Source organism: Brachypodium distachyon, chromosome 3, assembly GCF_000005505.3.
Source record: "Brachypodium distachyon strain Bd21 chromosome 3, Brachypodium_distachyon_v3.0, whole genome shotgun sequence".
NCBI classification, from domain to species: domain Eukaryota; kingdom Viridiplantae; phylum Streptophyta; class Magnoliopsida; order Poales; family Poaceae; genus Brachypodium; species Brachypodium distachyon.
The window spans coordinates 52,571,820-52,585,330 of record NC_016133.3 but is presented as its reverse complement, the minus strand read 5'-3'; the positions used below and the strand labels follow the sequence as shown (position 1 = coordinate 52,585,330).

The 13,511-nt window shown below is 43.2% G+C and overlaps 1 protein-coding gene and 1 pseudogene across 4 annotated transcripts; one reads left to right on the top strand and one right to left on the bottom strand.

Annotated features, from left to right (window-relative positions):
- The first annotated feature begins 1,525 nt into the window (after positions 1–1,525).
- On the top strand, positions 1,526–2,638 carry LOC100822546 (annotated as a pseudogene).
- Positions 2,639–5,828: 3,190 nt separating this feature from the next.
- AGL6 (MADS-box transcription factor 6) lies at positions 5,829–13,223 on the bottom strand. 4 transcript variants are annotated; one of them, XM_024460342.1, is made up of 8 exons: positions 12,815–13,223; positions 9,596–9,674; positions 8,852–8,913; positions 8,584–8,707; positions 6,989–7,066; positions 6,626–6,688; positions 6,347–6,516; positions 5,829–6,265 (listed from the first exon to the last, which is right to left on the bottom strand). In XM_024460342.1, exons 1-8 carry the CDS (start codon positions 12,994–12,996, stop codon positions 6,157–6,159), a joined length of 867 nt encoding a protein of 288 aa, XP_024316110.1. In that variant the 5' UTR covers positions 12,997–13,223; the 3' UTR covers positions 5,829–6,156. The 4 variants fall into 4 exon arrangements, with proteins under 4 accessions (XP_024316110.1, XP_024316111.1, XP_024316112.1 ...); XM_024460343.1 differs by having other exon boundaries at positions 6,647–6,688; positions 12,815–13,221; XM_024460344.1 differs by having other exon boundaries at positions 6,989–7,030; positions 8,608–8,707; positions 12,815–13,219.
- Positions 13,224–13,511: the final 288 nt, after the last annotated feature.

Here is a 13,511-nt window from a genome sequence, read left to right as displayed (position 1 = left end):
AGAAGCTGCAAATGTCTTACGTTGCCAGTACCTCAAGAAGTCAAGATGGCAACGAGATCAAATATGTAGAGTACTGTAGTGCTTACCACTCTGTTTCCGTGCTCGTCCCTGTCCTAATAACGTCTAGTTCACTCGAATACACAATCACCCAAGTATGCACCGCAGGAGAAATGGCAGTGGCAGCGGGGGTCGCGTCTAGATGGGGAATGGGGGCCGGGGGCCGAGGATTCGGTACAAGAAGGTTAGATAATAATTAGGGTTATGAAATGACCAAATTAGGTTAACGTGCACACATATATAGGGCAAATGTAATAAGTTTACTAAAATATAAAATACTGCTTCTTCCGATCGGTATTACTTGTCTCAAACTTGCCCAAATACGGATGTATCTATGTGTGAAAAGCGTCCAGATACATGTATATTTCGACGAGTAATTTCGGCCGGAGTGAGTAGAATGGTTTTGTAAGCGTAAAACCCGACGGATTCTCCGTGGAATTAATGGTCTCCTTTTTTTTAGAGTATCTTAATGGTCTCCTTTCAGAGTAAAATCCTCTGTAGATATGGGCTTCTGGGCCGTTGGCCGTTGCCATCTTGTCCTGCACCGTGAATGTGCTTTATTTTTGCCATCGCCATGTACATGTCGCGCTGGCTCGGCTGCTCTGTGCTCCGGCCAAATTAGGTGGATCCATACCAGGGACATTCGGCACCGTTCGTTTCCCTCAATTGAATGCGTACTATCTCGTTGCCGTTGATGATGATGGCTCCATCTCCATCCCGGGCAGCCGAACCTGCCCGCGATGGATCGACTCGCGCGTAACCAGGGACCCGTATCAAATCCCAGCACGAACCATCAGCCAAACTGCTGCGTCCGAGCGTGGCAAAGAAATTAATGACGGACGGGGGCTATCGATCGCTTGCTTGCCACAGCCCACAGACCACGCACGGTGACAGAGACCGCGCACCGAACCGATTCGCGCGTGCCACCGGAGGACGTCGTGCGCGCGGACTCCCAAACGTGACATCGCTTTGGCACACGCCAAGGCCAATCAATGGTGTGGTGCGCGGTGCGTGCCGGCTCCATGACCAACCCATGATGTTCTGTTTAATTCGACTGCTAATTATACCGTTCGTTCATATAGTACTAGCATGGCACGGATGATGCAAGCAAGCGCACTGCTACCGTTATGGCCTTTCCCCATATGGAATCCCGCCCAACTCGTGTGTTCCATGCGTGCCAAGTCCCCCCCGGCGACGTACTGGAGCACGGACCCTTTCTACCGTGCTACACCACCATGCATGTGGGGAACGGTCAAACAATGGCGCACCGCGTCACTCGTCATTCCACCACGGGGGAAAACCTGTGCTGGGGTGCTTCCGGGCACGACCCGATCGAGCGCGCCGGCCAATTTCCAATGCCCAGAGACGTACGGCGACACCATGCGTGCGCGTGTCTGTGCGTGCCTCTCCGCCTTTCTCCGACGCTTCCCGGGCCACGTTATCCGCCCACCAAAACCACGCGAAGCTGACTCTGCTTTCGCTCTCTGCCCCCGCCCGCGCTATATAACCAGCGCGCGTGCGCTCCAGACTAGCCGATCAGCACCGTATATCCATCCTCTTCTTCTCAGTTCGCACCCACAGGCCACAGCCACAAAGCGACAGCCTTGCTGCTAGCTCGATCCGCCCCTCGTCGTTGGAAGTTCGTTTTGGTGGCCGATCATGGGATTCCCGCTGGTGTGCTACTGTTTCGTCATCCCCAAGCCGGTGGTCGCCTTCTTCAGGTTCCTCAGCGCCGTCAGGGACGCCCTCCTGACGGTGCTCTCCGTCGTCGGCCTCTGCAGCTTCCCGCGCGACGACCGCCGCTCCGTGGACGACGCTCCGCTGCCGGAGCAGGTCAAGGAGCAGCTCCCGGCCGTCGAGTTCGGCCGCCTCTTTCTCGCGCGTCCTTCTTCGTGCTGCCACGACACCGCGGCGGCGGCGGCGGCTACGACGTGCATCGTGTGCCTGGAGAAGCTGGAGGCGGCGGACGAGGTGCGGCGGCTGGGCAACTGCGCGCACGCGTTCCACCGCGGCTGCATCGACCGCTGGATCGACCTGGGCCGGATGACGTGCCCGCTCTGCCGGGCCCAACTGCTGGGCCCCCGCCGAGCGGGCCGGCCCGCTCGCCAGCCTCCTCACGCGCGTTTGGTAGCGAGGGGATCAGGATCAGGACAGGACCGGACCAACCGACCGCGCGCATCGTTCGTATAAAGCTTTTGGAGGGCACTTCTGTCAATTCTCCTCCCAGGCTCCCAGCCGCGTTGGCTGGCTGTGCTGCGGCGGGTAGCCGGCAGCTGGGCCCGAGGAGGTGGTGCCGCCGTGCCCGGAATACTGCTGACAGATTCGCGAGTAGGACCGGACCGGCGTTGAGTCGCTTTTCTTTCTTTCTCGACAATCAATCAGATGCATGTGCATATCTTGCTTTTTTCCTTTGTTAGGCAGAAGATTTACTCAAATACGTTGTGTTTGATTAGTAGTAGTAGCTATATGATTTCAATGGCCTAGCAAATGCTACTGCCGTTCGACTTCTGTATACACAATTCAGTTGTATAACTTATACTCGTATATATATCAACTTGGCATGCAGTTGGTGAGTTTTTAATGGTTTTGTCCTGCATCAGTTTGCAGTCGCCAACATTGCGAGAGATTCTGAAGCGATCCTAGATTCTGCACCGGCAATTAAATCTGCGCGGGCAGTTCGGAAAATTCTTTATGTCATCATATATTTCCAAGGGAGTCGAAAGTCCTAGACTATACTACTAGTACCAACTTTATCATTCTGCGCCCTCAGTTTGGAACTTTGGATTGATTATTTTTTCACTGAAGGAAGCCACTCTGACTGTCCTTTTATTTCTCTGGCCTGAGGCATTGTAATAGCTCTGGGATTATGTTTAGCTTCTGATTGTTATCGTTTCAAACTGCTGTAGACATGGTTGGCAGTTTCTATAATAGAAATCGATGGGAAGGCCCATTGCTTAAAAAAAAAACCTCCTGCTACATGCTACTAGTATATCCTATAATTTCACTACAAAAACTAGAAATTCACTACTAATACAACAATTTTTGTACAGAAAATATAGTGCTAGCTAATCCAGACTGTACTTGAAACCAATTAACAAAGTACGCAGTCATGATGACTGAAAAAATAATCATTACCGAACTATTTATTTCCCCTATTTGTCTCTGCTCCAGCGGCCACTGGACAGTCCCAACCTGACCCTTCACTCGTAACCTCCAAATAATTCAATCCTGTGGCTAGTGCTGGTATACATTGAAAGGAAATCATGATGATTGCCTGTATTGCGTACTCTCTCTAGACTGAGATCTGTCTTTTTTCATGATAACTTAAAAAACTTCGTTGTGAGATAATAATGGTTACATCGTCCACAAGCATAGACACCAGAAATTCCAATGGTCATCCATGCATCCAGACCTGGCATGGCTACGAGGCAAAACAAATTAAATGAGATTAACTTGGTTTGCCTCCTCTGGACAATGCATACACATTGCTGAGTGAAACCTCGAGAGAATCTTATGGCATTCCTTGACAAAACACCATGCACGATAGTTGATCTTTTCGGGGAAAAAAGGTGTAGATCATTGATCGCCCACCCCCAAGCAATCAAAATCTACTCTCCCCTGCATATCCAATCTGGATTCTAGATATAGAGTCCATGCTGAACGCTCGTTGCTTCAATATCGCTTTATTCCTGTAGCCTCTGTAAACTGCCATATGTTAAAGGAATATATGTAGTCAATACCTTTAGTGTGTACTTCTTTTAATGCACAATCTCTTACATCGAAGATCCCAAAAGCTAGTTTACAACGCAACCTGCAGGCAAAAAAAAAGAGAACATGCACGTTTTTCTTTTCTTTCTTCGGAAAGGAGGATAACCCCCGGCCTCTACATCGACTGATGTAGAGAATATGGACATATAGCACCGGTGCACCATTGGACCACATGCCTCGTCTGCTCACAAGCTGTCTCTGCTCTGCCACTCTATTGGATGCCTCTCGGTGCCATTGATAATGATGAACAATAACCAACCGCCACCGGGAAGTAGAATGGCGAAGGTCTTCTGCTCCAGATTGAGGAAGCCATCAATGTCACTGATGATTTTTTTGATACGCTAAAAATGTAAATGTTCCTTTTTAAAATTCAGTTATATTTTCTCTATAAAATTAATTAACTTTAATGAACTAATCTATTCATTATTTGCAAGAACAATTCCTTTTTTCCAAGTACATGAAACAACTTGGAGTTGGAAAGAAAGAACTTGAGGGACACGCTGGAAATCAGAGAAGCCCGTGAAGTGCACATACATGTCCAACACCTGGGCCTCTAGGAGGGCCCAACTTTTCGTACTACCTTCTTGCGAGAAAAAGGTCCTTCTGCTCTTTCCATTCAACCACAGTTTTTTTTTTCGGGGGAATCACAGTTTTAGTTAACTTGTACATGAACATATGGTAGGAAGGGACACTTTCCAAACAAGATTTAATCAACATAAAATTTTCGGAGAAGAAAGACTCCCTCGCTCTCTAGGCATGTAATCTTTTAGCCACTGTAGCACAGAGGGATTTCCAATGCTTAGTTAGGAGTCTAGACCCCCCACCCGCACCCACCCACGGTCGCCGCTGCCACCACAAGCCCCCCCAAATACACAACCCTAATTTCTCCCACTTGGCAACAAAATAAGAGTCAGACTAAGATTGGACTGAAATTGCAATCATATAAAACTCAATTTTAAATATGTTGATTTTAAGTCTAGACATGAGTTCAAACATATACGTAAGCAGTTTCATAATAATTGCCTTTTCCATGTTTTTTCGAAAAGGGGGAGCTCCCCGACTTGCCTGTTCCATGTTATGCTCTAAACATAAAATGGTACCATTTTCATACTGTAAATAAGCACCACCAGGGATTAAATCAGGGGTAAGCCCTCCAATCAGATTACCAATTTGGGCATTAAGTACCATTCTAGTAAGACAGTCAATATCAAAGTTGAAAAGAAAAGGGGACCCTGCCTCACACCCTTGCGACTTTGAAAGTAAGGACCTATCATGTTGTTCAGCGAATTTGATTTTGAATAGATGTAAAATATCAGTTCTACTTATAGTACTCATTTCAGCAGAACTGCTTTTGATTTGCACGGCCAGTTTCAATCGTCGTAGCTTCTCCTTCCTGTTAGCAGCCACAGAAAATATTGTTGAACGGCTGCCCCCCTAAAACTATTTCATAAGCTTTTATGTCCATGTCAAATCTAAAAGCAATACACTTCACTCTTGGTGGTAGTACGGGCAGCCTCGATCTGATTAATCTTCCCTATTCCCTTTATTTGACAAGATCAGCACGAATTGATTGTTGCCATGATCAAGATGGACATGCACGCATGTCTGTCAAAGCCACCTTTCCGTATGAGATGGGCAACAACTTGAACAATCTGAAGAAATGAAAGAAACTAAAAACAGTATTGAATGCACATACACCAATCAACCGATAACTGATGAGAGTGCATATGACATTCTACCTGACACTTAATTGCAGCAAGTTTTGATTCCCATTTCGCAATAGTACAATAATTTGCAACCGTACTCCCGAAAGGAATAGTGATCAGCCTTTGGTGTGTCGTTGTCATCATTGAAGAACTCAACTGCGCATTGGAATGTGCTTCAAAAAAGAACATTGCACCTTGTTTTTGCTACTATTCAGTGAGTTTTTGGGGGGTTGGCGTGGTGGTCACAATTTATTGGGTTTCATGCACAACTAGTTTTATGAGTCCAAACATAAACAGTTGATGAAACAAGACCAAGAACTTGTCCACAAATTATCAATTCATGTCCATATGGCGTGACCATAATAAGTCCAGATGGGCAGCATAGAACTTGCAAGTGTTTAACAAGATCCACAGTTTCTCGTTCAAAGCATCAAAACATAGAAGTAATTCGTAGTACGTCCTTACACACAAATAACAAGTAATTGATTAAGAAAGGGGCACGCGAGCACTTGACCAGGTGGGCACGCAGGATACTTCTCACGTAGAGCAGGAGCAGCTAGCACACGCGTTTTATTAGCTTCTTCAACTTGGCCTGATCGATGGATGAACAAACCCAGCTGCTAACTCAAAGAACCCACCCCAGCATGAAGTTGTTCTCCCCTCCTGCCGGGGCGCTGCTCCTTGGAATATTATTGGCTGCTGCTTCAGGAGCGGTCACAAACTGATGAGGATATCTGCATGCAGGCAGCAACAATATGATCAGTTCTCATGTTAGCCACATTGAGCCATGTCCGACGTAGGATGATTTATCGTACCCAATTTGCAGAGTGGGTTCGCAGTCCATAGCAGCGGAGTGATGAGGCGGCTGCTGCTGCTGCACGTGATATGCGGCGGCGCCTGCTTCATCGACGACGGCGCCAGCAGCCCAGGAGACCTGCTGCATGGCCCTGTAGTTGTTGTTGCTGCTGCTGCCTTCAGAGTCAAGCTGTAGCATCGGCAATCAAGAAGCAATAATGCCTCAGGTTAAAAAGGAAAGAAAAAAAATGCACATTAATTAACTTTTTTTCCTTAGCATTATGTGTGTGTGTGTGTACAGGTACGTATTCAATAGGGACCTTGTGCTTGAGTTGCCTGTTGATTTCTCCCAAATGACGCTCCTGCATATACAAATAGAACAGAAGTGAGTGCCACGCACGAATTGTATGTCAGAAAGATCATCTCCTGATTCTTGTGCAAAAAAATGAAATCTAAAAGAGGGGACGTGCAAGGCGTGGCCCATGCCTAGTTATACAGTATGAAGTCAAAGGCTCTACCAAAAGTCATTCGTAGTAGATTACTAGCTAGCACTTGAAGCCACACGTACGTACGCCTAACGCCTCGTCCATGCTGCTATATGCTACGTACATAACTGAAAGATATGGAAGTCTCGAGCGCAGAATAGGCATGTATGTACGTACCTTCCTGCGAAGTTCCTCCACTTGCTCCATCATAAGTTGTGTCTGTGAATATTGAATTGGGAGTTGCATGAGCAAATACTAGCTAGCTAATTAAGAATAACAGATTCCAGCAGTAAAGCTTTCTTGAGCATATGAACATTTATATGAGTCATGCATATATATGTACTTGCATTCCTCAGACCGTATTAAAGATACTGCGTACCAGGAATGTACCTGTTCTTTACATGTACATGTCTCTATACATATACGCGGTTAATGCTGTAGTACTATGGTGTGTTACTTCAATTTGGACATTTCATTCATTTGTGAACAGTTTAATTTTACACTGCAACTACCATGTAGATCTATGTGCAGATGGCATACTGAAATGATATATTCCCGCCACGGTATATGAGAAAACATAAATAAAAATTGTAGGAGAATTGAATATGTGAATATGCAAAAATACATCTAGTAGACCTCCCATATTTGATTGTGTGCATTGCGCATAATTAATGGTACCAGTTATGTTTCTTCATTCTTGGTAGCAGGGACGAAAATTATGCTGTGCATCTTAATACCCATGATTTTTTTGAACAGTCAGCACTGACTTGTTTTTTTTTTAGCAAAATATGAATTCGGCTCCTTTGGACATGAAATTTCCACTATGCAGCATAACCTAAATTTTATGGGTGCATAGTATTCTATATAAAATAGTATATGGAAACACTCTTTTACCTCCTTTTACTTAACCTGAGGAATGAAAACTAGAGTGCATGACCCTCTGAAGTCGCAAATCAGATATTTTACCCTAGCTTGTCTTATCTCTATTACCCTCCTTTATAACTTGGCAAAAATTGTACTTTTACTTATCCATTTTTTTTGTGGAAAAAACTAATGCATGTAGAACATGGATGTTATTACTCAAATTAAGGGCCCGATCTCGCCTTAGCCAAACACTCTTTGGTGCTTTGTCGGGTAACAGGAAGCTTCATATGCGATCGCCAGCGCCGGTCAATCAGAAATTCCGATAGCACCCGAGAATTTGACAGAAGAGGCTGAAAGGCCATGCATGGGTAAAAATGGGATTTAGTATTCCACTACCTTCTAGACGGGTTGGTATATGAATTATAGCTTTTGATTTGATTTTTCTACTTCGATTTAGCATCTTGTCATTTGCACCATGGATAGTGTCGACTCCATTGCACCAAAATTTTAGTTCGTCCTCTGCCACCCGTAAAATACCCGGTTTTAAATTTCAGGAGTTATGTATCTAGACTCTGGAGTGCAAACCTACGGGTAATGAGTACGTTTCTGTTATATTTTCAAGAAAACAGTAGCTAGGACAGGATTCTGCTGACTCCATACCCTGTTTAGAGCACAGAATCAAGCAAACAATAATATCTTAACAGTACTATTTGAAACCACGGGTGTTTTCCAGTTATCGGTCATGTGGACCGTGTGGTTCTCTTGGGAAGAATGTAAACCATTTCTCTGTTGGTAGGTTTTAACTTCCATCACGTATGATAAAGCATGGTGTTATACTATTAATCAGTAAATCCAACAGTGGCGCGCCATATTGCTTCCCTCGCCAGTTAGTTTAAACAAAGGGATACGTTATGAGTTGAATAAATTTCAACCTTTCGCTGTCTCGCCTGGGACAGAGAACATTCTAGCTGTTTCTCCAGCTGCTGCAATTCCTTCACGCTGAGCGGTCCAAGGTCCTCCCCAAGCAAATGTCTGTTCAAATTATTCATCATGCAGGGTATATATGTATAGAATGATAATATGTAGTTATTTCGAGTAACCTACATTTTGCAAATGTTTTATTGAATCAAATATGTGTATAGCAAATGAGACATGTAGGTAGAACTGAAATGAAACCTCTGAGTGCGCTGTAAAGCTTCCAATTTTGCCTTCAGCTTTGACATTTCCTGGTACCAGCTCTTTAGATAAAAACAATATATAGCACGATTAGTTTAATAGTCAAAACAGGATGACTGGGACAAACAGTTGCATAGCATAAGCTCGTTTCTGTGAATCGATTTGGGAAGTCTGCAAGGATGACTAGCTATGACAAATAATCATAACATTTTTTTCTTGTGAAGTAAACTCAACAAGCAACTTCAGTTTTCACATGAAATATAGTTTATCAATTTTTCAAAATGTTGAACGATCTCTTGGCTTCAATAGGACAGACTTTTGCAGATTTAAACTTTTTTGTAGGTGACGCCTTTACTAGCAATGCAAGAATTGATGATGCAAAAAATACATCTTTTTGCCCACATGTGATAAAAAATTTAGGTTTATAAAGTAGTTAAGATCGTATGACCAAATAGGTATAGTTTACAGCCTGTCTTGCAAAATTCTCCTAATATTGAGTGTCCTAATAATAAGGAGATGTTCTTGTTTCACTTTGATATTAGCAGCGATAGCCAACATGGTTGAGTCTGAATATATATGTACTATGCAAGATCGATACTCAATGTCCTAGTACCATTGCATTATGAGTTTTTAAATAAAGGATAGTATATGAAAAGAAAAATACCGCTAATTGTGAGGCAATACAAATATGAAAGTTAACCTGAAAGCTTGAGGGTACCACAATCAATTGAAGGATACACATACCTGAGTTTCAGAGAGTGCACTATTTGAATCTTGAGCATTGTAGCAGCAGTGCTGGTATCTTTCTAATGTTTTAGTTGTGCTGCACGAGAATTTTATGCGTAAATATATATATTCTATGGAATTCCAAAACATCATACACTGAATTAATGAGCTAGTAGTCTCATAAAATATGCTGAAGAGATAAGTTTTGTTAAATAGCCAAAGTATAGAGCCTGTTGATTTCAACCATACAACCACTTTAATTAGTTAATTCGTGGGCTGCTAGAGGAATGCTTAAGTGAGAATACAAAATGGAAAACGTAACATCATTTTACTAACTGTAAGTGAGAATACAAAATGGACATATCGAGTAAGTATATGATATGAAATAAAATTAATGCTTGAAGTTTTTTTGCGAGAACAAAAAAAATGCTTGAAGTTAAAGTGTTAATCATGTGATTAACATCAAACAAATACTTAAAGGGGTCTTATATGTTTATCTAGTTTTACGACGACTTAACCATGTCTGTCACATCACAATTATTTTAATTCTTAATACCGTTGATAATTTGATCATGTTATTCAAGAGTATACTGACTACAATTCATCGATCCAAATTCATGTGCACCCCTTCCTTCTCAGGATATGCATATACACTACACACATGCATATAGGTATAGCCAAAATTCCTCCCAGCTAGGTTGCGCCACTATTCTGAAAAGAAAAACATTTCTGTAGGAATAGGAGTCAACCTTGAGAACATTCAAATCGTTGATAAACCAATCAGCCACGATATTTTTCTCAGATTAATTTATGAAAGACTGGGTTGGGCCTGGTCAATTTGCCAAATGTTGACTTATTCTCTTACTAGGAAAACTTTTTTCTACACATGGGCTGTACAAATTAAGGTGTTTTAATTCTAACATGGAGGAAAATCCTACTGATTATGATTTTGATCAAAATACTAACGTTTATTTTTTTAATAAACATGTCAAATCTCCTTTTGTGACATGACTAAACTAAAATTTCTTGTTGCAGTGATCGATTGCCTATTAATTTACAGAAGCTCTACTTCATTTCCTAGAATATCAATATTATATACATAAGATTTTTGTTAGGAGTTTGAACCTTATGTGGAAAATTATTTAATGTATAGCTCAAAATATGCTGATCAGATATAATTCTGGAATTAACCTTATAAAATGCCTTTGTAATCAGTTTCATGTCGTTTTACAAGGAAGAGGCTTTACTAACAGGTAAAGATCGAAGCAGAATAAATAAGAATAGTAGAGATATAAAGCAAAAATTGGTCAAGTAGACAGCCCGTTTCATGGTCTACATATGCACAGTTACATGCAAGATCATAGAAACTTGGTTAATTAAAGTAGCTTGGTCTTATGATGCAATCCATATAGTACTAATTAGATCTGTGTCAGATTTTCAGAACGCGTGATTTTGGAAAATTTCAAATAATCTTATGGAAATAGTAGTTATGCACAGGTTTTAAAACTTAGCTAGGCTTCGTATTTTATTTAGACGATTTCCATCATCATAGCAACCTCAGCAAAGATTAATTGGCGGCATAGGATATGAAGCACACATATAGGATTTACTAAAATTAAAAACAAGAAACCCACACATGCATACTATATACCTAGGCATGCAAATACCGAAACACTGTCCAGTGCTAATCCCCAATAAAGGGGACACCAGTTTTGAAGTTCCATATATCAAGCTATATATATATCTACTCACCGAAGTGTGAAACAAAATAAAATCTTTCGAAGAAAGTAAGAGAGTACACTGTGGGAAGGGGGGGGGGGGTGGATCTTAGGTTTCGTTAATGCTTCTTTTTGTAGAAAACAAAAATTAGATCTGCCACACATGATTAGTAACCTAGTCACCACAGGAGATCAGAGATAGCTGAACAAATGCAAAAACACAAATGAGCTAATATAAAAGTAAATTGGAAGGGCAAGCAACATCTAAGATCATAAATACTAAGGAACGACTAATTGTAGTAGCACTCATCAGCATAAAATGAGGAAAGAAAAAACAACAAAAGCAAAATGCATTGTTATCCGACATCTTTTGACCACACTACCATAAGAGGAAACTGATACGTGCTTGAGAATAAGATCAATTTTGGGCAGGAAAGCGAGTGAAGTTACTTTTGCTTAAACTCCGTGCAGACATACCAGGAATACATGAGAACCTTAGAAAAAACGAACCAAGACAAGAAAAAGAGACAGGGACATAAGATTGAAGAAGAAAAAGGGAAAGTGTGGGGAGATCTTGGCTTCGGTACTGAGATTGTGAAATTAAAAGCCTCCCAAAGAAGGTGGATCTAGATTTGTGAAGAAGAAAATCATACAATGAAACCAAAAAAAAAAACTTTCCCTTATTGAGCAATACGGCAAGAAATCGAACGGAAAGGTGGAGCAGAAGGGTGAAGAACAAAGACTTAAATTTAATTCATGGCACATATTCAGATCAGGCCGGATCGACTGGTGCTACCCAAAGTCCAGGGCGAAAACAATACCAAATCGAACGTTTAGACCGTATTTTAATACCAGAAGGGTCAAAATGGAAAGAACATTCCTACCCTTTTCCTCTCACAGCCCGCGACTTCTCTATTCCTCCACACGATATATCCCAGCTCTACTTGTTCTGCAATTAATTAAGGTGTCTCTGGCGTCACGCTCACAAAGATACAGAAACACATAGACCGAAAGGCGGAAGACGGAGCTCCGGAGAAGCTGGAAGAAAGGAGCAGTACGTAATGGTGTAGGGCTTGTAGATCTGAGGAAAAGATGTCTCATGCATGCTGGTTAGGGATCCACCAAATTTTTCCTCCGGTTTATACGAACACCGCCATGCCCCTATAGTAGTATGCGTAGCAGGAATAAAATAACTTTGTGTAGCCAAGTGCAGGAACTACGTACAAGTGTAGCTCGGCTACGCGCGTGCTGCTGAAAACCAGGAAACACCAGAGAAAAGGAAGCATCAGCAACACACCAGTAAAGCTTAATTCTCTCCCTCAAATAAAAAAAAGCAACACCAGTAAGCAAACGGCAGCAGATTAAATACACCAGTAAACCAACCGCAGCAAAATAAAACAGAAGCATTAGCAGAGTAAAAATCAAGAATCAATTGTGCAGATTAAGCAGCAGATCTGCATGCAGAAAGGTTAATAAGGAGCTGATGGTCGATGCGTGAGCGAGCTAACTGTATGTATACCCGGCGCTGCCGAACTCGTAGAGCTTGCCGCGGCTGGAGAAGATGATGAGCGCAACCTCGGCGTCGCAGAGCACGGAGAGCTCGTAGGCCTTCTTGAGGAGGCCGTTGCGGCGCTTGGAGAAGGTGACCTGCCTGTTGATCTTGTTCTCGATGCGCTTCAGCTCAACCCTTCCCCTCCCCATGATCTCCTCCTCCCAGCAGCACACAACTCACCGATCAGCTCCGGCCTCTTGCTTGAGCTAGCTTGCTCCGGCTGTAATGCCACCTACTAACCCACAAGGCTTGGCTTGTGCAATGATGATGCGCATATAATGAGCCGAGAGGGGCGGGATATCAGTGGGCAGGCAAGAGAGGGAAAGGGCAAGGGGAACTGTAGCTCGGTGCTGGTTTCTTGCGTCTATCTCCCTCGACACATCCCTGTCTCTCTCAACTTTAAAGGAGGGTAACTTTGGAGTGGGGCTGAGCAGTTACCACGGGTTTACCCTAACTGGGAAGCACGGGCCGAAATGAGGACAATCCAATGCTGCGCCCCCCACGCCACAAATGTACACCACGTCGCTGCAGGGGACGATCCATGGTGCATGTGCATATTTTGTTGCGCGAGGAAGAATGGCAGAGAGAGGGAGGGAGAGCCGCTCCTACGCCGGCCCTCCTAGACTTAACCCAAACCATGTATGTTACCACCTACTGGTCCATT